The sequence below is a fragment of the Thalia democratica genome, chromosome 8 (genome assembly GCF_965202585.1).
Source record: "Thalia democratica chromosome 8, ktThaDemo2.hap1.1, whole genome shotgun sequence".
Lineage (NCBI taxonomy): Eukaryota > Metazoa > Chordata > Thaliacea > Salpida > Salpidae > Thalia > Thalia democratica.
The window spans coordinates 55,119,005-55,141,384 of record NC_139172.1 but is presented as its reverse complement, the minus strand read 5'-3'; the positions used below and the strand labels follow the sequence as shown (position 1 = coordinate 55,141,384).

The 22,380-nt window shown below is 24.9% G+C and overlaps 1 protein-coding gene across 1 annotated transcript; it reads left to right on the top strand.

Moving 5' to 3' along the window:
* The first annotated feature begins 5,369 nt into the window (after positions 1-5,369).
* LOC145842655 (small nuclear ribonucleoprotein-associated protein B-like) lies at positions 5,370-21,882 on the top strand. The gene is made up of 5 exons (XM_082950128.1): positions 5,370-5,426; positions 11,155-11,214; positions 17,356-17,562; positions 20,450-20,588; positions 21,513-21,882. Exons 1-5 carry the CDS (start codon positions 5,424-5,426, stop codon positions 21,590-21,592), a joined length of 489 nt encoding a protein of 162 aa, XP_082806254.1. The 5' UTR covers positions 5,370-5,423; the 3' UTR covers positions 21,593-21,882.
* Positions 21,883-22,380: the final 498 nt, after the last annotated feature.

Sequence of the window (22,380 nt, the reverse complement as noted above, 5' to 3'; positions counted from 1 at the left end):
CACGTTGGCTAAAAAAAGCTTTTTTAGAAATGAAAACCATATTTTATTTAATATCATATTTTATAACCTTGTATAATGTGTGAAATACTGATAAATTCTCTTTTTTTAACAATTTTATCTTTCAGTTATGTATTTTTTATTTTTACAGTTCATTATCAACAAAAAAATGTTTCACTTCTATAAACGGGTATAAGAGATCATCAGTGTTACAAATATTTCTGAAAAAAAATTGTGAACAAAATAAATGGAAGTTGTGTAAAAATATTAAGTAAAATAAAATCAAAACCAAAGTATGAACTTATGGTTTAAGTACTTGTGATTTAACAAAAACAAAACTTAATAATATCAAACTTAATAAAAAATTTATACTTATGTTACATTTTTAAGAACTTTATTGGCACTATTGATTGAAAAAATAAATTAATCATCAAAATAGCAATAAACCGGACTCACATTGGAGAAAGTTAACTGTTAGTCAACTGTAAGTCCCATTGAAGTAAGTTAATTTAGAGACTGAAGTCTAATAACTTTAGTCTCTAGTTTAGAGCATTGTTTTCATACTGTTATTTATATATCCTATTAATGAGAAATCAAGTTTGTGTTTCTTATCTGTTAGTAATTTACTAAGTTCTTGATAGAAATGTTTTAAAAAGTTTTTTAAAGTTACATTATTAACTAATTTAACTATTGAAATTTCGCTAGAATTTCGAGCCAGGTTCTGAAGAATTTTGACAAGAGATGCTTGTTTCAAAGATTTGTTGTTTTGGAATGTACAATTGGAGATTGGTGACTTTGGATTAGTTGAGTATTTTGGTTGTGAAAGTTTTAATCTTTTCAGTTTGTGACTTGTATGGGTTTTATGTTTGTTTTAACACAGTAATTTGTTATTTATTTTTATGTTAGTGTATTTCAGTTTAAGTGGCTTAGGTTTTAATGCCTAAGTCCTTCGTTTGACAATAAACTTCAATAATAAAAATAATAATAATAATAATAATAAAGTAGAAAGTAGAAAGGATGTTTTTTAAAGTTGCTATCTGCGAGTGATCACTTTTATAGTACATGGTGGTTTCCTAAAATAGACTGTATTACAATTTCTTCATTACTTAATCAAAATAAAATTGAATATTTTTCTTTATATATTTCTTCTCGAATACACACTTTAAAGTTTTTAAAATGCGTAATCAACAGGATTCTGACTGTATTAAGTTCGATTTTGAATAATTTATTTAATATGTTATACTAATCACTGTTAAACTTAGTAACTGAGATGTATAAATATCGTTAAATGTAAAAGTAATGAAGAAATCATAAGCGTAGTAACAAACTTCAACTAAATCAATCAAAAAGTCAATAGACAAAAATGTTGATAGAACAAAAAAGAACCTAAATTGGTGGAAAAATCAACTGATAAAGATACAAAAGAAGCTATAGGTTCTCAAAAAGACACTAAAGACTATAAAGAAAATCCAGTTGTTCAAAATGAAAACTCCAACAACCCAATAACAAATGATCAAGACGTTAATACATTAAATCATTATCATGGAAACTTCAACACTCTCAGCCAGTATTTAAGTGTTGATATACAGCAGTTTAAAAGTTTGCGTACCTTGCTATAAATGTATGTTTGCAACAAAGGAAACAGGTTGAAAGACTTTGAAAAAATAAAAAAAACATTGTCAGACTTATGGTGATATTTACAATTATTGTCAAGAACAAATTACGAATGCAGCTATGCAAAGCACAGTGAACCAAATATTTAGTTTGAGAACGAGTTTATGGAAAGAATTGCAACGTGTAGAATCACGTATAAAAACTTCAACAGCTGGTTGAACTGAGAACACTAAAAAGTTGATTGATGGAATTGTTGAATTTCTTGAACAGTTTAAAACAGCAGCAGAATTTTCGGTTAAAAGTTTGTTGTCATTGCATAGAGTGTTAGTTTTTAATGAAGCTGATAGATGTAAAGATTTTGTTTCGGCTTTCAGTGAACATCAAGACAATTTGCGGTGTTTGCTTGAAAAACTTGACTCGTTAGTCTGCATGATGATACTGAAGTCAGTATTAATTTCATATTAGTTTTAATTAACTTGTTTAAAAAAGAATATTATAAAATTGTTGCCGGAATTTATGAAAATCTTGAAAGTTACTTGAGTTAATATTTATATTGTTATTTGTTTTCAGCTTATTGAAAACGATAACTTGTGTATGCCATGTTTCTTTAATCTTTTCATATAAATTTATTTTGTTGACTTTTTTATTACTTGGTTTGTTACTACGTTTATAATTTTTCTACAATAAACCTTTTGTTGATCGAACTTAGTGCTTTAGTATTGTTCATTTTCATTGAGAAACAACACTTAAATTGTAATATTAAACAAATCAAGTTTATAACCGCTTCTTAATATTATAAAGAGGTGTCAGAAAAGTACAGCGTCACTAAAGCACGTAGTTTAACTTCATTTAGCAATATTTATACTTCTTAGTTTAAAAGTTTAACAGCGATTATATTATATTGAATAAATTTATAAAATCGAAACAGTCATAGTAATGACTCATAATCCTGTTGATTACGCATTTTAGGAACTTTGAAGAGTGAATTCAAGGAGAAATATACAAAGATAGTTTTTCATCTTTATGTTAATTAAGTAATGAAGAACTTGTAACACAAAGCCCGTCAAAGTAAATACCATATATTCTAAAAGAAATCATTCGCAGGTAGAAAGTTTAGAAAACATCCTTTCTACTTTAGAACTATTTTGTTAAATTTCAAAAGTAAATTTAGTTAATAATCTCACTAAACAAAAATTTTTGAATCAAAAACTTAGTAAATTAGTTACACATAAGAAATATAAATATATTTCTAACTAAGAGCTTATATGAAATTAAAGTATCAAAATAGTTGCTTTAATCTAAAGACTGAAATTATTTGACTTTCTCTAGATTAATTTACTTGAATGTGACTAACAGTTAACTAACTTCAATTTCCGGTATATTAGTACTATTTAAATTATTTGTTTTTTTTTACAATCTATAGCAGACTTGTTAAAATGCTAACAATTACTATGGTAATTCAGCAATGAAGCGTATAAACTTTGGTTTGTTTTAAGTTAGTAATTTCACGCTCGAGTAAACAAAGCAGAGCTTTTTAACATGTCTGATCTATAGTACCAATAAAATTCTTATATATGTTACTAAGTATTAAAATTTTATTCAAGTTAAGTATAAATCTGTTTAATTTTTGTCTGTTGTGTTATAAGTATTTAAACCATAGGTTTAATATTTTGGTTTTCATTTTGTTTTACTTAATATTTTTACATAACTTCCATTTATTTGTTTAAAAACTTTTTTCAGATTTGTAACAACTGATATTCTCTATTATCCCATTATAGGAAGGAAAAATTGTTTTGTTGGTATTAAATTGTATTAAAAAATATATAAATAACTTAAAACCATAAGAGAAAAATATTCAAAAAAGAGAAATTATCAGTAATTTACATTTTAAACAAGGTTATGAATTATGAATGACATTGAGTAAAGTATGTTTTTTATTTGTGACAAAGTTTTGTTGAGCCAGTGTAAAATTTGGCAGTTTTCAGAATTTCACAAATAAAAATCTGAATACTGAATAAACAAAGTTTTGTATTAACTTAAAATGTTATGCTTTAGTAGCTATGTGGCGATTTTCTTATAGAAGTTTAACAACTATGCTCACAAAAAAAAAACTACCTTAAAAATAAAATTACTTTTTAATTATTAAAATTTTTTTTGTATCTTAGTTATGCTTTTTTGTTTTCTTCTTCATTAAGCGGATAAATAAGGAAAGTTAAAATATAAAAAACGAACAAGGGATAATTTAATCTAGCAAGTTTATAATTCTGTTACAATTTTAACAAAATATAATAAATATTTATTTCAACTAAAAACAAGTTCAAATAAAGATAGTAAAAGTCTCAGAAAATGCTTTTAAAGCTAGAAACTATTAAGTTCAAAACTTATTCACAAAAAAAAACTGCTTGTTTTACTATATTAAATAAACGTATAGATAGAATAGAGTTTTCTTGAACACATTTATAGGAATACATTTTTGTGTAATCGTAGCTTCTCTTTTATTGTTGTTTACCGATTGAAAAAAAGCGCTCAAAAAGTTTAGTCCAAGGACGAGGTGAACGAAAAACTTTTTGTTTACTGAAACGTAAATTAGGATACAGTTCAATGTCTTGTAAGAAAATTTTATTAATATTTAAAATTAAAAAGTACAATACAAGTGTTTTAAACAAAAGTCATAAGTATATTAAACAATTGTATTTATTGATATTATTAGAGTTTGTTATTATTAAAAACAATTTTTATTTTGTAGATTTGTGGCTATAAAAAAACATATGATAACAAATTTAAATACACACAAAGTTTACACTGGTGGCTTGTAGATTTTTTTTTTTATTGTAAAACTGCATTATATTTTATGTTTTGCTTTAAAATAATGGTTAATTCTTATACGTTCAACCAGCAATGGAAAAGTTAAAAAATCAACAGTGAATTAATAATAAATATTTGTTTATTTTAACTTAAAATGCTCTATTTTTAATCAAAAGCAAACTTGCCTTTACTTTTATTTAACAATACATTAAAAAAGTTAAACATTTAAAAATAAGTGTTAGTAATACGGTCTTTGTTTTATAGAAACGAGGTTTCACCAGACAAAAAGAAATACATACGAATCAGCAAAATTCAACTAAAAATTCAAAAAAGCTTAGTTGTATACAACATATTTAGTGTACAATTAATTATAAAAAAAAATTTTGTTGCCTAAAATTAACCTAAAATCTTCTTCAACCCGTTATTTAAAAAATTGGTTTTTGTTTACCTGAGATCAAATTTTTTGCTTAGATTTTGTCATATAAATGTTAACGTTAGTAGTTAACTACGTTCTTTTAAATGTGTCCTTACAAAACTGTAAAATGTACTGTAGTAATAATTGTATTTGTGATTTAAACCGTTTAATTTTTATTATTTTATTAAAGAGTTAAGTTCGAAATACAAAGAATAAAGTCTTATAAATTAAAATATTTCTAGAGACAAAACGAAATTAAACAAAAAAACATTAAAAAACAAAATATTAATATTTCAGAAGTTATACTACTTATCTTTTGAAAGTTATTCTTAAAAAAAATAAATTGAATTTATTTTTTCTTTAACAACTGGTTTTTCTTTTTTTCAAAATTCTTTGTAAGAAATTTTAATTTATAATATACTTGTCCTAATTTTTCAAAATTATTGCTTGATTACAAAAAGACTTTTTTCACTAAAACCTTAAGGCAAAATGTTTGAATAGTGAGCTTCGAAGTTTAAGTTCTAAAATAAGAGCGCCTTGTAACTATAAACATTACCAACAATTTTCATCAAAAAACTAAAGAAGTCTAATCATGGTAAGTCATAATTTAAACAATTTTAAGTGTATACATGATAAACTGTATGTGTATTTATTCAAATTAATAAAGTTAATTAAAATGCCGTGGAAGTTTTTGTATTTTACTAAAAGTTTTGTGAATTTGTAAAAAATTGAAACATTTGAAAAACATTTGTTTCCTTTTCAGCCATTACCATAACTATGAAAGTTTTCTTTAAAGTTATCTATGTTAGATAAATATTAGAGTGACTAAGTTGAAATTTATTTTTTGAATTGAAAAATAATCTAATCTTTGATTCTTTAATTTAATTAATTATATACAACCTGTGAATTATTGCACATTGAAAAGTAGTCTTAAACTGTTTAGACTTGAACATATTTGAAAGTGTTGTTTTTTAAAATAATTATGTGGTATAAAAAAAGTGTCAAGTAAATTGTAATAGGGTTACCACACAACCAAAGTTTATATTATTTAAGTACTCAGACTATTTTAGATAATTTTTATAAGTCTTAGTTAGCTTATAGACTTAAAACCTATGTTCTTAAAAGTTGTTTTTTATTAAAAGTTCTTTTCATTTGTTTGGTCATTGGGTGCAGATCAGAAGGTTTTCAGTTTTTTTAATTTTAATTATTAGTTTTAATTAAGAAGCCCATAAAGGCCATAGGGGGGGGGGAGTTAAGCCATGTTTTTTATAAGTTTATGTTATTTTATACAGTTTTTTTTTCTAAGCTTCAAGATTCTTTTTATCGTTCTAATTATTTTTTGAGAAAAGACCAGTCAAAGTTGGGCCGCATAATAGTTTCCTTATGAGAAGGGAAACTAAAGCAGCAAAAAAAGACTATTTTATTTAAAATTTATCTCCTCCTACATTTTTCAATCAATCTTTTTCAAACTTTCACAGTCTAATCTTTATACAAGAACAAAAAAAACTTACTTTGGAATAAAAAAAAAGTAAAAATTTAGAAAAAGAAAAACTCTTTTTTTAAATTTTTTTGATAAAAGTTTTATTTTTTCTAGTTAAAAAAATTCATTGATAACAATTTTTTCTTATAATATGAGGAACATTTCCTGAAAATTTAAAGAAGATTGCTTGAAAAATGAAGGAGAAGATTGATATTTAGTGAATTTTATATATCCAAGAAAATGAACCCTAAAAAATTTGCAGTCCATACATTTATATTGGAAACTTTTTACATCAAAATATCTCAAAAGTTAAAATTAAATGATATTTTTGCATTCTATAAAAACTAGTTTGTATTTAAAGCTTTCATATAAAAGCTAAAGTTAATTTTTCTAAAAAAAGTATTAGACCTCCCCTATGGCCTTAAACGTAGCTTTACAATATCTTTTCAATATTGTTATACTTTTAAAGACATATGTTTACCCTAAATATAGTTATAAGTATATAGTTTTAACTATATTTAACGGTGTAGTGCCCATGGTAAACTATGGTTTCCATAATCAATATTGTAACAAATGGGTATAAAAAAAAGTACACACCAATTTTTTCTTTTAAAAATAATTTTGTTTTGAGCTAATTTAAATAATAATACTTTTGAAAAATAATATATTGATTTTTCATTGATCTTAAGTTTCTTTATATAGTTTTAATTAAAACTGCTCAAAAAATGTTATAAAATGTATTGTGTAAGGTTCAATAACCCAAAAGGTCTTTCTCCACACCAATCCATTGACTATAGTTGTGAGCATTCAAATTTTTCTTTTTTTTTAAACTAACAAAGGACCAAAAAACTTGTTCTTTAAAATTCCTGGTTAATATTTCAAAAACCTGGAAAAAATTTGATAAACTTTTGGCAACCCTAAGAGTATTTATACTGTTAAGGGCGTAGGGGGAGGTAAACACCTTTTTTTTTGAAATTTGATCTTATTTTGTATAGTTTTTACTAAGCTACAAAATGCTTTTTACAGATTTGAATTCAAAAATAAAAATTTTATATCAAAAGAACAAAAATAAAACTGTTTTTTTCTTTATTTTTTATATGAAATTTTTATTTTGTAATTTTTTGAAATTCTTTCCGACAGAATTTTCTAAATATTACAAGGAACATTTCCTGAAAGTTTGAGGTACTAATCTCAAAAAACGTAGGAGGAGATAAATTTTTAGCAAAATAGTCTATTTTTGCCATTTTAGCTTGCGCCTCCCATAAGGAACCTATTGTTGCCTCTGACTTTGACCAGCTATGTCTTAAGAATTATTTTGAATATTTTAAATCTGTAAAAAGCATCTTGTAGCTTAGTAAAAACTACACAAAACAAGATCAAATTCCATAAAAGAGGTGTTTACCCCCCTTTGCCCTTAATCACATTTGAAAAATATGAAATTTGTTTTTTTTCAAGATTAAATAATTTAGAAAAATATCTTAAATAATAAAGATTGATAAAACATAGAATTTTGATTTTGAAAGACTATTCAAGTTGTTCAAAATTAAAGTATTAGTTTTAAAATTGTGTTTAGGGTGGCCCCATACTTCAGGGTTGCCAAAAAACCTAGAATCCTAGTAAAACCTGAAATTTGACAACTTAGACTAAAAAAATCTGGAAAAAATTTGAAATTTTTAAAAACTTTTACATGTTAAATAGTAAAATTTTGGATAATACCTAGGATGATGTTGCAAATTTGATTCTTACTATGTATTTATATAACTTGTTTAAAACATTGAATTTTAGCCTAAATTGTTTAAAAAAGACACTAAATACAATGTAATTTCAGCTTGATTTGATATAACTTCATTCTAGGTAATTACCAAATTTTGATTTGACAAAAATAATATATTTTAGAAATAAGAATTTATTGTTAATATCAAATTCATTTATTAAAAAACACATTTAAAGAAACTTTAAGATACCTTTTAAATGTTTCTATACTAATTGACATAGTTTTTAACTTTAAATTAATTTAAGACTAAAACTAAACCCTAAAACATGTAATTTTTAAAATCTAGAAGAAATTTTGAAAACTTATAGAAAGTTAGCCAACCTTCAGCTACTAAGGATAAATCTTACTTTAAATTTTCATGAAATTCTTTAAGAAATGGATTTTAAATTAATAACAAAAATTAATTTATTTTACTGCAAAAAAAAAAAAAAACTAATGGCCCTAAGTTTAAAAAAATATTTCTAATCAACTAGTAATGGGCATAAGAGAATCATTTATTTTATAATAGTTGGTTTTCAAATAAAAACGCTTTTCAACTAATGGTCAGATTTGCAGAATAAATATATTTAAATAAATTTTTGAGATATTCATTTTTGTATAATAAATCCTCAAAACAAAAACTTGCATCACAATTTATCATATTCAGTTTTTTTGACAGTTTAAAAATTCACCAACATTTTTTCTTAAACCAATTAATTGAGTAAAAGAACTCAAATTTTAAAGGACATTTTTAAACAGTTCAAAAAAATAAAAAGTTTGTTTTTATGTTTGTAGTAAGTAGTATTTAAAGTGATTTTAAATTATTATTTTGAATAAATTAAAAAAAGATAAATCTAGTTGGTTATTATTTGTTTAGAGTAACTAACTGGAAATCGTTGAAAAAAAACCAACACTCAGTTAAAGTTATATACATAGGGGGGTCCAACATTTTTTTTTATAAACTAATAAGATTGGCCCTTATATGAAAGCTTTAAATACAAACTAAAAGCCAGTTGTTATAGAATTAATTAATCTTATTATACTTTTGAGTTTTTGTAATTTTTGTAAAAAGCAGGGTTGCCAAAAAACCTTGACAACTGGAAAAACCTGGAATTTATTAATTTAGTCTAAAAAAACTTGAACCTGGAATTTGACAATTTAGGCTAAAAAACTTGTAAAACCTGAATTTGAAAAATTAAAAAAAAATGGAAAACCTGAAGTTTTTAACATGTTGAGTAGTAAAATTTGAAAATATATCCTATAGATAAAAAAATCTTTGTCATCATCAAAAAATTATTAATTAAAAACACAATTAAAGTAGCTCTTCAGTATCTATGTAATATTTATATACTATTTAACAAACTTTTTCACCTTAAACTTAAAACTACAAATAGACCCAAACATGTATACTTTTAGAAACTTGGATGAAATTTTGAACACCTGGAGAATACTTGCCAAAAACTTTTGGCAACCCTGTGTAGTTTTGCAATTTTAAGATTTTTGAAAAAAAAAAAATTTGATTAAAAAAAAACTAAAAAGTTATTTTGTAAATTTATTTTTAAGATTCAAAAACTTCCTTCAATAAATCTCTTAAAAATGTAGTAATGGACTTTTTGTAAAAATCTGAAGAAGATTGGGTAAAAAATGAAGAAGATATATTTTTAATAAAATAGTCTTTTTTTTTGCGTTTTTGTTTTGCACCTTCCATTAAGAACATATTGAGGACACTGAATTTAATCACTTATATCTCAAATATTACTTTTGATTTTTTAAACCGGTTAAAAATGTCTGATAGCTTGACAAAACTCTATATAATAAGATCGGTTGTAAAAATCAAGGTGGAATCCCTATGCCCTTCAGTAATTTGGTAAACTAAATACTATTTTTTTATTGTTTTGGTTTGTATCTTCTATAAGAACTTATCAAACCTATCAACTTTACTCATCCTCAAAAGTTGTATTTGTAAGTGGTAAAAAAAATAATTTCATAATTTTTTTTATTTAATAATTTCTCTTAGTTTGCTTCTAAGCTCAGATTGGTTTTTTGTCACTAAAAATGTCATTTTTTCTCTGAGAGGCCCTGATAGTTCAAGCTCATTTAAGCTGGAATTGGTTGCTTTATAAAATACCTGATAATCTGGAATTTTGAACATGTTTTTATATTTAAAATAATTTGAATTTTATTAGAGATAAGAAATAACTGTATAATAAAAAACTGAATATTATTTTGAGTTTTATTTATTCATAAAACATTTTAAGTCTGTCATACTGTAACTTAAATATTTTTATTACCTAGAATAAATTCTAAAAAAAAGTTAAACCTGAAATGTTTCAAAAACCAGTGGCCATTCTTATAAAATAACTAAAAATGATTTTTCACTAAATTAATAAAGGACTTAAAGTTAGAATTTTCATAAACTCTAACACAATTTGAATAATAAAAATGGTAAGCATGTTTTAAATCCCTTACTACTAGACAAATGAAAATTTGAAAAGAAATATAAATTTTTTCAACATGTTCTATATATAATACTTTAAATTGTGATACAAAATATTTGGTAACTTTTCTAATACCTAATGTTACCACAAGACAGCTTTATCATAATTTTCTTTTTATTATAATTTGTATAAAAATATTACAAATATGTATTATATTTAATTTCATTAAAAACTTTGAAAGTTGCCCACTTAATTAAAACAAATCAAATTAATACATAAGCTTTTACAAAATTTCTGAGCAACCTGTCAATTATTTAGAAGCCTTAAAATTTAAATAAATGCTCTCACATGATTTAAATGTTGTGCATATATTTTTTTTTATTAATGTTAGTGACTATAATTTATAAATAAATTCTTAGCCCCCTCTTCAACCTATGTAATTATTATAAGCATTAAATTTGAAACTCCCACATAACCTAAATGTCGTATATTGCTATTATTTATTATTTATTAAAAATAGTTACCTGTATACAATTCATTTGTTTTATTTTAGCGTCCATCAAAACTCGATGGACATACAAACTATATTTTGATAACCCAATATTTGGTAGAAATATTGAGTAGTTTTCATAAAAATTATTAATCTTTTTAGCCTCCAAGCGGATCAAAACTTAATGGACATATGAACCATCGCATGAAGTGCACCCTCAAGGTGAGTAAAAATATTAATTTATGTTTTTTATTAATTTAATCAGTTTACAAGGTTGCCACACACTCAAGATAATTTAACTCTGAAGTTTTTGTATTTAACTTAGACAATCTTTTTGAAAATTTTAAAGATGTTGTGACTTTGTTAATGTTTTATTACTTATTTTACAATTTATTATTACAAATTTTAGTTGGTGATATATTGTTATTAAAAGCAGCTTTATTATCAATTAATTTTTCTATTTTGTTGCTTAAGTAGTATTCTTTTTAAAACTAACCCTATAAACTAGGCTGACTCGTACCATTTTTATCAACCAGGCAATTTTTCTTTCTTTTAAAAAGTGGCAACTCTTAAATACTAAATAAATTTCAAAATAAATGCATGTACAGGTTAATAGGTTATTAACAAATCAATATGGGATTATTTTAGTATTGGATGTCAGTAACAACTTATAATGTTTTGTAGTAGTTTTGCCAATAGTTAAAACTTTAATTAGTTATAGCAGTCCCTTAACAATAAATAGAAAATCTTTAATTACTACAAAATTAAGTAAACATTTAAATTTAATCATTATAGATATAATTGAGTTGGTTAAAACTCAAATCTCAATGATTGTTAAAACTAGTTTAGTTTTTTTTATTATTTTTTATTGTTTTTAGTGTTAATACTTTTTATAATGTTAAAATAATTTTAATTAAACTAGTATTACTTGTTTATATTTTATTTACAGGGTTGCCACTCCCAAGAGCCACTCAGGCAAGTTTTGAAGTTTTACTAAATATAAAGCTAAAAACAAGTCTTAACTTAAACAAAGTGTCATATTTTACTAGAATATAGGCTTTGATTTATAATATTTTATCAAAAATGATTAAATTTTATTGAAGTCTTACCCATAAATTAAGGTTATTTTTTTTTACATTGAAGAGTGGTAACCTTGTTCTACTTTATATTAAATAGTCATGGTATAAGTTTAAAGTGTTGTTTTATCTATTTCTAATTTAATCCAAAAAAGTTATTCATGTAATTATATACTTCAATTAAAGTAGCACTTTCTTCAAGGGATTTATTATTTTTTGAAAACTCACCAACTTAGATTCCCTAGATCAAACATTAATTTTGCTTTGTTTTAAGGGTGAAAAGTATTTGATAAACTTAATTAGAACTAACTTGAGAAAATGAGGTGGTCCCACTATGACTTTGATTTAATTCAAAAAAATTTTGTCTGACCAAGTATATAACACATTAATTAGAAAAACATATCAGTATTTTAAAATTTGCATCAAAATTTAAAAATATACTATACTGTATTTCTACTATTTTAAAATATTTGAGTTTTACTCGATCAATAAAGTCATAGACTAAAGCAGTTATTGAATTTACTCATTTTATTAAAACCAGTGATAATTTAATTCATTAGTAATCACAAGTTATTTAATATTCATTTATATGAATTTGTCAGTTTTAGCAGTTTAAAACAAAAAAACAATCAGTTGTATTAAAGATTTAGGAAGATGTGTATCACTTCTTACAACTTGATCCTATTTCGTAGAGTTGTAATTATTATACAAGTTTTTTATTATAGATGTACAATACTCAGACTAGTTTTTGAGATATTGCCAGTTGAAGTTGGAAAGTACAATAGATTCATTATGGAAGGAGTAAACTAAAACTGAATAAATTGAAATCACAAAAATCTATCTCCTAAGGTTTTTAAAATAAATACTCAAACTTTTAGGAGATGTTCCTTGCAACATTCAGAAAAATCTGTAGTAACAATTATTAAATAACATACACAATTTTATACCAAAAAGCAACAGAAACTTTTTTAGTTTGTTTTTTCAATTGTTGAAAATTTAAGAATTTGTAATTAAATTTTTATAAATGTTGCAAGGAAAATTTTCTTCTTGAGGTATTTATCTAAAAAACATTGATGAGATATGTTTTTAGAGGATTTTAATTTATCCTCCGTTTTAGTTTTCTGCTCCCTGAAGAAACCTATTATACTCTCTAACTTTAACCAGCTATATCTCAAAAATTAGTTTGTGTTTTAAAAATCTGTGAAAAGCAACTTGTGATTAGTAAAAGTTTCAGAAAATAGGATTAAGATGTTTAACCCTGATGGCCGTAATTTACAATCTGAAAGTTTGTGTAGCACAGTTTTTTAATAATAAAAAACACTTTTTACATTAAATTAATCTTTATAACCAACTTAAAAATTCCTTATAATTTGAAAGTTTGTAAGAAATATTTTTCTATACAGTAAAAAACCAACAATCAATAATATATACAATTAAACCATAAGTATATACATATATAAACTACATGTATCAAATAATTTATTTCAACAACAAACAATTTTTTTTGCAATGTTTTAAATAAAAGTCCATAAGATTTGTTATAATTGATAAAGAACAAGTTTTTATGCAGCCAGCATAGATGATGTTCATTAGTTAGTTCAGTTAATAAAAATTACTAGTACTAGAATTTATATGTTATAGAAGTTTTAGATTAAAACTAATTTATGACTTGAGTTAAAAAAAAAATATTTTTTATAAACTAAAAAATATTGTAATTGTGTTTAGACTTAGAATAAATTTCAGTAGTTTATTGTTTTAATTTTTTAAGTATAAATTTCAATTTTTAAAATTCTACCAATACTTCATATGTATGTTCATCTTAAAAGTTATCAACAAATATTTTTTTAATGCAGACATTTTACTACAATAAAAAAAAACATAGCAGAGCCCACACTGAAACAAAAAAAAAAAGCTGTATTTATTACATGTTTACACTAACTGTTAAACAAAATTTTTCACTAATATAGGTATAAGCTATTTTGTAAGGAATTAAATAATAGCTTTGAAGTTGGTTTATGTTTTGGATAATTTAATTTGTGACAATTTTTTATTTTATTTTCATTTAAAATGTTAAGGCTATAGGTCGTGGGAATTTTTTTTGCAACTTTGTCTTATTTTGAATATTCTTATGCTAAATACCAGTTACTCATTTAAAAAACTTGAGTATATTTTGAGTATAAGAGATTAAAGTTGTGGAAATCAAAAGGCACTAAATCATTAAAATCAATTATTTTTTACTAAGTAAAGCAATTTATAAAAAGACATCAGTTGAATAAAAAAAACGTTGTAAAATTTTTTATATATTTTCATTCCAGAAAAAACTCTATTTTGATAAAACATGTAACTTAATTATTTGTTTTCTCAAACTAAACAGTACAAAAACTTAAAAACTTGATCTGTAAGATTATAACATATTTTATTTATAATACTATCAATATAAGTATTAAGCAGTTAGTTTAAGAATAAAACTTCTAAATTAAAAATTTTGTTAGTAAATACAATCTAAATTTGAGTGAAACAAAAAAGCTCTTATAATAAATCATTTTTTTTTGATTTGTTGATGCATTTGTATCTTATTAAGTCCAACCAACATTTGTAATTATATTAAGTATTTAAACAATTTTATACTAATACTAAATAGCCTAATATTCTTACTAATTAGTCTTAATTTAAAATTTAGCTTAAGGTTTTAAGGGGAGGGGTAATAAGACACTTTTTTAAAGTTAATCTTAAGGGTATAGGGGGTATTTTTTTACTAAAAACAACATTGTTTCTTATATGAAATATTTAAGTAGAAACTATAATCCAGTTTCTAAAGAATAAATTTTTTTTTATTAATATTTGAGATATTGTAGTTTTTGTAAAAAGTTTCCAATACAAACATATAGACCACAAACTTTTTGGGGTCAATTTTCTTGGAATTTAGTAAAAACACAAAAAGTCTATCCTCTCCTTCATTTTTTGAGCTATAAACCTCAAGTTTTCAGCAAATCTTTCTTACATTATTAGAAAAAAGTTACTTATGAGTTTTAGTGATTTATAAAGATAGAAAAGATATGACAAATAAAAGTTAAAAAAAAAAATTTTTGAAATTTTTAAAAGTTCAAAGTAATGATTTTATTTTTTGTTATTGTATAATTAGACAGTGAAAGTTTGAAAAAGATTGCTTGAAAATGTAGGAAGAGATAGATTTTAAATAAAATATTTTTTTTTGCTGTTCTAGTTTTCCCTTCCCATAAGGAACATATTATACGGCCCAACTTTGACCTGTCATATCTTAAAAGCCAATACCATTTTTTTAATTGTTAAATGCAACTTGAAGCTTTGTAACAACTCTATAAAATAAGATCAACTTGTAGAAAACATGGCTAACCCCTCTATGGCCTTAAACTTTACTTAAAAAACTTAGCTACCCATTTGTTTTTACTGTTAAAACATGTAAATACTGTTTTTTAATTTAAATGAAATAAGTTAAAAAATTTTTGTGATATTTATTAAAAAAATATTTCCTGAAAGTTAAAAGTAAATTGTTTTAAAAATGAAGGAGTCGATAGATTTTTAGCGAATTTATTAAAATTCCAAAAAAAATTCCATGAAGCTTTTTTATTCCATACAATATAGGATTATACAAAACTGGTTGTATCTCAAGGATTTAAAAAATAAAAAGTATCATATAGTATATATATATATATATACTATAAACTTTCAAATAAAAGCCAATGAAATTTTTTATATAAAATAATGGTGGACCCTAATATGCCCTAAAAGGGGTTAAATGTAAAATTACATACTAAAGGCATAGGGGATAAAAAAATGTAATTGTGGTGCCAACATTTGTATCAGAAACTTGAAAAAAATGTCTCAAAAGTTAAATAATTTTTTTTTTTGTAAAAAGTATTACAGTTTACACTAGAGCTCTTGTTTAAGAGTCAACGTTATAATTGTTTTAAACTATTTCATTTACCAATTATGTCCTTAACTTTTATACTTCAAGCCCTATAACTTTAACTTAAAAATAAAATCTGTTTGAGATGTTATGGAAAAACTATCATGTTATTTACTAGTAAATTAAGTATTTGTATACAATTTTTCAAGTACCAATTAGAGCTACACTTTCACTACTTCGACTAGTTTAGGAAAGAAAGGTCAACTCTGGATAGTTTTAAAGTTTTGAGAAAAACTCAGGCTTGTTTTTTTTGTGCAAAACTTAACTAGTTAAGAGATTTTGGCTAAAACTCAAGATAATCTTTTTGGCCTTAAGTCTTATTTATTAAGCTGTTTTGTAATTTTTTTTTAAGTTTTAGGCTTGATAACATATTTTTTATGGCTCCATAACAATTAAATTTTTTAATTTTTTGATTAACTTAGGTCAGCTCAGGCTAATTTTCCCTCTAAGAGTGGCCCATCAGTTTGAATATAAAAATTCACATTACAACAGCCAATTTAACTGTTATCTGTCTTGGGTCGACATTATTACTTAGTTATAGTAGTAGTCAGCATATAACAAACATAAACGTTGTTCAATATAATTAAATATGCTTCGTATATTTACTTAATTTTACTTTATACAGAACCTTTGTTAGTTACTCCCGAGCTTTTGACAAGCATTTTAATTTTTATTCAAAATTAAAAACAATATATATAAAACATATTCTACATTACATTATGCAAACACTCATAATATGCACAATAGTTATGTGAGTTTGTAGTTTATTGATGTAACTTGTTTAATAACAACTCATTTTTCACAAGATAATCACATCAAGTTAATACTATTTCTTCACACAGGACAGACACACCTTTGTATGTTACTTCAGGGCTATTGACAAGCACATGAACATATATAAAAAACAAAATGATAATAATTAAAATAGAACAACAAATTAGTACTAAAGTATAATCAATTTTATAACTCATTGTGTTTATTTAATATTCTTTCTTATTTCAGGAATGGCATATAAATCAAACTAAAGATAAGTATTAATAATGTTCTTTTTAACAGGATGGTAGAACTTTTGTAGGTTACTTTAGAGCTTTCGACAAGCACATAAAAATTATTAAATAAAAAGTAAACTAACACAATTATCACATATTATTGCATATTATTAGAACTTTAACTAATGCCAATTAAACTAAAACAATAGAAATTTTAGAATTAATTCTTTTCACAGGACGGCCGCACCTTTGTTGGTTACTTCCGTGCTTTCAATAAACCTGATTGCCTAACATAAATTTTTACATTATGTACTATACAAACACACTTAACATATTTTACTTCACATTTCAGGATGGCCGCACCTTCGTTGGTTACTTTCGTGCTTTCGACAAGCACATGAACCTGATCCTGGTTGATTGCGATGAGTACAGGAGGATGAGGAGGAAGAAGACCCAGCAGGGAGGACCTGAGGAGGAGAGGAGGACCCTGGGGATGGTTCTGTTGAGGGGAGAGCACCTCGTTTCAATGAGCGTTGACGGACCTCCTCCACAGAAACAGGTTGGTGTCACATAAAGGGATTTTTTTAATTTGAGTTATTTTTTAGTGTGATGATAATTAATTATCTAGTTGTAGTTATTAAGTATAATTAGTATATTGGTTTTGTTAAGGGGACAACACCTTTGAGCGTTGACGGACTTCCACCGCAGAAACAGGTATTCGTTTGAGGGATTTTTTTTTGTTACACTTTAAGTCTTGGTAGTTAGTAGGGTTGTAATAAGCATTAAAGTGATTAAATGTTTTACTTTGATTATTGGGGATGGTTCTGTTGAGGTAAAAATATTTAGTCACTTGACAGACCTCCTCCACAAAAACAGGTATTTGTTTAGGGGATTTTATATTATATTTGTTGTAATTTTGTGGATTTAGTTGCCTAAGTAGTCCTTCAAATCTTGTCTGTATGGGTTGTTGGTAATGTTGCGAGGGTAACATTTAGTAGGCATGTCAGTTGACTGACCTCCACCACAGAAACAAGTTTGTATCGCAGTAGGGGATTTTATGAAACTCTTAAGTCGAAAACTTAAAAACATTGTAGTGGCTTGGTGGTCGTTTTTCTATTTACTGAGTCTATCATAAAAAATATTTTTTTGGTGGAAAAGCATTTAGTGAGTCTGAGCATTAATGGGCCCCCACTTAATTTAATTTTAAATTTTGTTAATTTAAGATAAACATAATCTAATAATGTAATAAACACTGTTCATTGGGGTAGTATTGTAAACAGTATGGGAATATCGATGGTTGTTAAATTGGGTACATGTTCAGTTTTTCTATAATTTATAGATCTCCTCTACATTAATAATCAGATTGTCGTTTAGGGGATTTTTTTGCTAGTTTTCTGGAAATGGTTTTGTTGAAATAAGTTTCAGTATCATAAAAAGAAAATGGTTTTAGCGTTGGTGGTAAAAAAAAGCTTAGTTATCAATTAAATAAAAGTTTATGTTATCATTTATAGAATTATATTTGATAAAATAGAGTCTAATTTAGTTAAAGATGTATTTTGAACTTTAATAGTTAGTAGTTTCAAGAATTTAAGTCTATTTGTTTGTAAGAAAAACAAAAAATAGCTGTTAAATTGCATGCTCGGATAAATTTCTCCTTTTAGAACAGGGGTCGGCAAACTGCGGCCCGCGGGCCACATCAAAATTTTTATTCAACTAGTTTAATATTCTAAAATTTTCGAAAATACAAAATTAAATTTTAGTTATATATTTAAAGGATGTTCTATCGCCTAAATTTTTTTGTTGTAAAAAATTGTCTTTAAATATGTTTTTTAAAGCACATAAAAAAACGTTCCTTTTTGACCTGCCGACCCCTGTTTTAGAATAAATAAGAATTTTAAAGCTTTTGTTCAAATAAACAATTTGATAATATATATATATTTTTCGTTTTAAGTTTTATAATTCCAAGTTAGTCTTTCTTTGCTCACCCATTTAATCTAGTTTTAATGATTACTGTTTTTAAAAAATTTGGGTTTCAAATGGGTTTTTATTTTATTTATTCAAGTTTTTTTTATATTTAACTTTAGAATGATACTTAAGTTTTCAGAGTGCACTAGAAAAAAAGTTAAATATCTATGGAAACATTGAAGTTTATTTTTATTAGCTAATCTTTTTATGTAATTTATAAGGTAAAAATTGAGGTTAAAGTTATAAAAAAGTATTTTGTTGTATTTATGTGATTTTTTATTACGTTTTAAAAGTTAACCCGTGCCATGGTAGAAGCTTAAAATATTTATATGTTTAACAATGATTTATATTTTAATAAATCTGAAAAATTTAGCTTTATTAGTTAGTTCAAATTTATTTAAAATGTTCATAAACTTTTTATAATGTAATTATTAGTTAAAATAAAACGTTTTTCGTTTCTTATTTATATTTTAAATTTATTTTTTGCTGTGTTGCTTTAAATATTTTTTTTTACCTATATTTAAAATAAAATTATTTATTATGCGAAGAAAAAATCTGATTAAAAAAATTACTACTAGTTTATTTCCATATAGCTTGCTGCATTTAAAATTCACCAATTCAATTTATTTCAATTTGATTTATGCATATGAATAACAATGTTTTAGAAAACTAGTATATCAGGGTTGCCACACACTCAGGGAACTAGGGAATTCAGGAGACTCAAGGAGACTTTTGATTTTCATTTTTTAACTCGGGAATCTCAGGGCAGTTTTTTTTTTTTTTAATTTTCAGGGAAACTTTAAGATTTTTTAAAAAATCTCAAGGAATTTTTTTTCTAGAATTTTTTTTTAAATAATTTTTTCTAAGGATTAGAATAAAGCTCAGGAATAGTTAGGGAAGTTTAAGGTTACTCAAAGAAGTTTCTAGTCACTCAGGGAACTTTAAGGGTACTCAGGGAAGATTTTTTGACTCAAAGAGTGGCAACCCTGATATATGTTAAGTCCACTTTTTTACAAGTTGATCTCGTATTACATATGTTTTTATGAGCTACCAGATAGTTTTATTAGAGTTATAGTATGACAACAACTTGAGTTCTCAGTTTCATTTATGTGTTTAGTCAATATCAAAGTGGAATTGTTTTAAGAATTAGTTTTATCTTTTTAAATTTATAATGTTGTTCCAACCAACGAAATTAGAAATTAAAGCAAAATTTTGTTTCACCAGAATACAAGAATAAAATATAGCAATATATTTTATATATATTCAACAATAAACAAATTCACGCACAAAATGAACATACATACAATCTCAGATAATTGTTTCCAAGTTGAATATTTTTATAGTTATAATAGCAATAATTAATCTGATTAAAATTTCGAACAGACAGTTTCTCACCAGTATAAAAATCCAGATAATCGAAATGATTTATATTACTACCCACATCTTAATGTTTGTTTGCTTTATCTGATATTTCTTCACAGACCAACAACTTCCTGACCAGCCGCATGGGCCCCGGAATGGGCAGAGCTGCTGGCCGCGGAATGCCGCCAAACATGCCCCAAATGGGGGGACCCCCTCATCCGGGAATGGGCGCGCCCATGCATGGTGGACCAATGCCAGGTTGGAAATATATTTATTAATATTTTCCTTTTCTGAAAGTAAATAATTTTTAAACGTTCTGTAAGTTTGATATAATTTAAAAATAAAATGTTAATATAAATATAATAAACTTTAAAAATAATTTTTATTTGCAATAAATAAATATTTTCCTTCCCTGAAAGTAAATAATTTTTAATGAAATTTTAGTAAGTGTATCAGTTTGAAATAATTCAGAAGTAGAATAATAATATAAATGTGATAAACTTAAAAAATATATTATTTTGCACAGTTTTTATCAAAATTATCCCATTGATTTTATTATTTTTTTAATTGGAGGAACTTAGTTACAACTTGAATTAATTCTCCTAAATTTTAAATCTTTTAACATTTTATTAAAATTATGTGGTAGTTTGGTATCATTCTGTATTGTGCTTTTCAATTTACTCCAAATAAATATATAATGGTTCCACATGAAAAATTTATCGGGTTTTTATACTCTGTGATTTTTTTTTGATATTACTGAACAAATGTCACTTCATAATGAAAAATACATGGCGATTAAATAATATAGTAATAAAAATAATTGAACGACACAAGCTTGATTGGTCCCCAGGTTAGCAAGGGAATAATTACTAAAAAAATAATCGATTTGACTCAAAGTATCTATCATACAAATTAAAAAAATTTGTCATCATCAAATTTATTTTTAGTATAAAACATATTTTTTGTAGTTTTACAGTATCTTTTCAATGTTTTTATATTATTTAACACAGTTTCTTACCTTAAAATTAACTTTATACTAAAAATAGATTTAAAAATGTGAACTTTTTAAAACCTGGAATTTTTTTTTGATAAAACGAGTGGCAACCCTATAGTAAGGGAACGCCTTCATTACTAGAGTAATTGACCAATAACACGAATAACTTTTTATTTTTTTCTCACCAGGTTCGATGAACCCACAAGGACGCGGAATGCCGCCACCGGGGGCGCCACAGAGGGGAGGTTACGGACGCGGTTACTACTAAGTGTGACGTCATAATTAGATATTGATGTCATAATGTATTAAAATGTTACACCGGTAGTTTTGATGTCCGAACGTTTTTCGAGGTTTTATTAGAACTAGTTTAATTTTGTCCTCTAGTGTAAATTGTTGTGTTTAAATTTATAAATTAGTTTTTGACCAAAAAGTTGTTATAAATTTTAGTTTTATTATTTGGATTAAATGAAAATAAAGCAGTTTCTTTTTATTGTGTACAGAACTATTTTATTTGTTGGAATTCTATTCTTTTTCACGAATTAAATTGATATTTTCTGCCTTGTGTCTTTTATATAATTGATTTCTTGAATTACTTCAAAACAAGGTTAATTTTTAATTGTATTTTTTAAGTTTCAGTATAATGTCATTTAAGTTGGTTCTGCAAAATGTTAAAAATATTGAATCAAGTGCTCCATTGTTGCATGTTATCTTGAATCTTATTTCACTTTAAAGCTTGTACTACAGTTTTGAAGTTGAATTTTTTAATCTAAATCCTGACCCATAGACTCTTGATACTTTAATTTACCCCGTAATATTTAATTACTTAATCCCAAAGTAAGCAATTCTAGCAAAAAGAGCAGTAATTAGTGAGGTAGCACAAAATAAAATAAATAAAGTAGTAATGGGGTGATATTCGATACAAGGCTGCGTTATTTTTGTAAAATTTTTACCAAAAGAAAATTTAGAAAAATTATTTTGGAAGCCATACTAACATAAACCTTAATTATTACTTCAACTTGAACCTCTATCTTTTACATCATAAGTCCTAAACTTGAA

What these genes read in the sequence shown, in the direction of transcription:
- LOC145842655 (XM_082950128.1), top strand. An exon ending in GCATGAAGTGCACCCTCAAG is followed by an intron (nt 11,215 to 17,355) that starts GTGAGTAAAAAT and finishes TTCACATTTCAG; the next exon opens with GATGGCCGCACCTTCGTTGG. An exon ending in GACCTCCTCCACAGAAACAG is followed by an intron (nt 17,563 to 20,449) that starts GTTGGTGTCACA and finishes ATTTCTTCACAG; the next exon opens with ACCAACAACTTCCTGACCAG.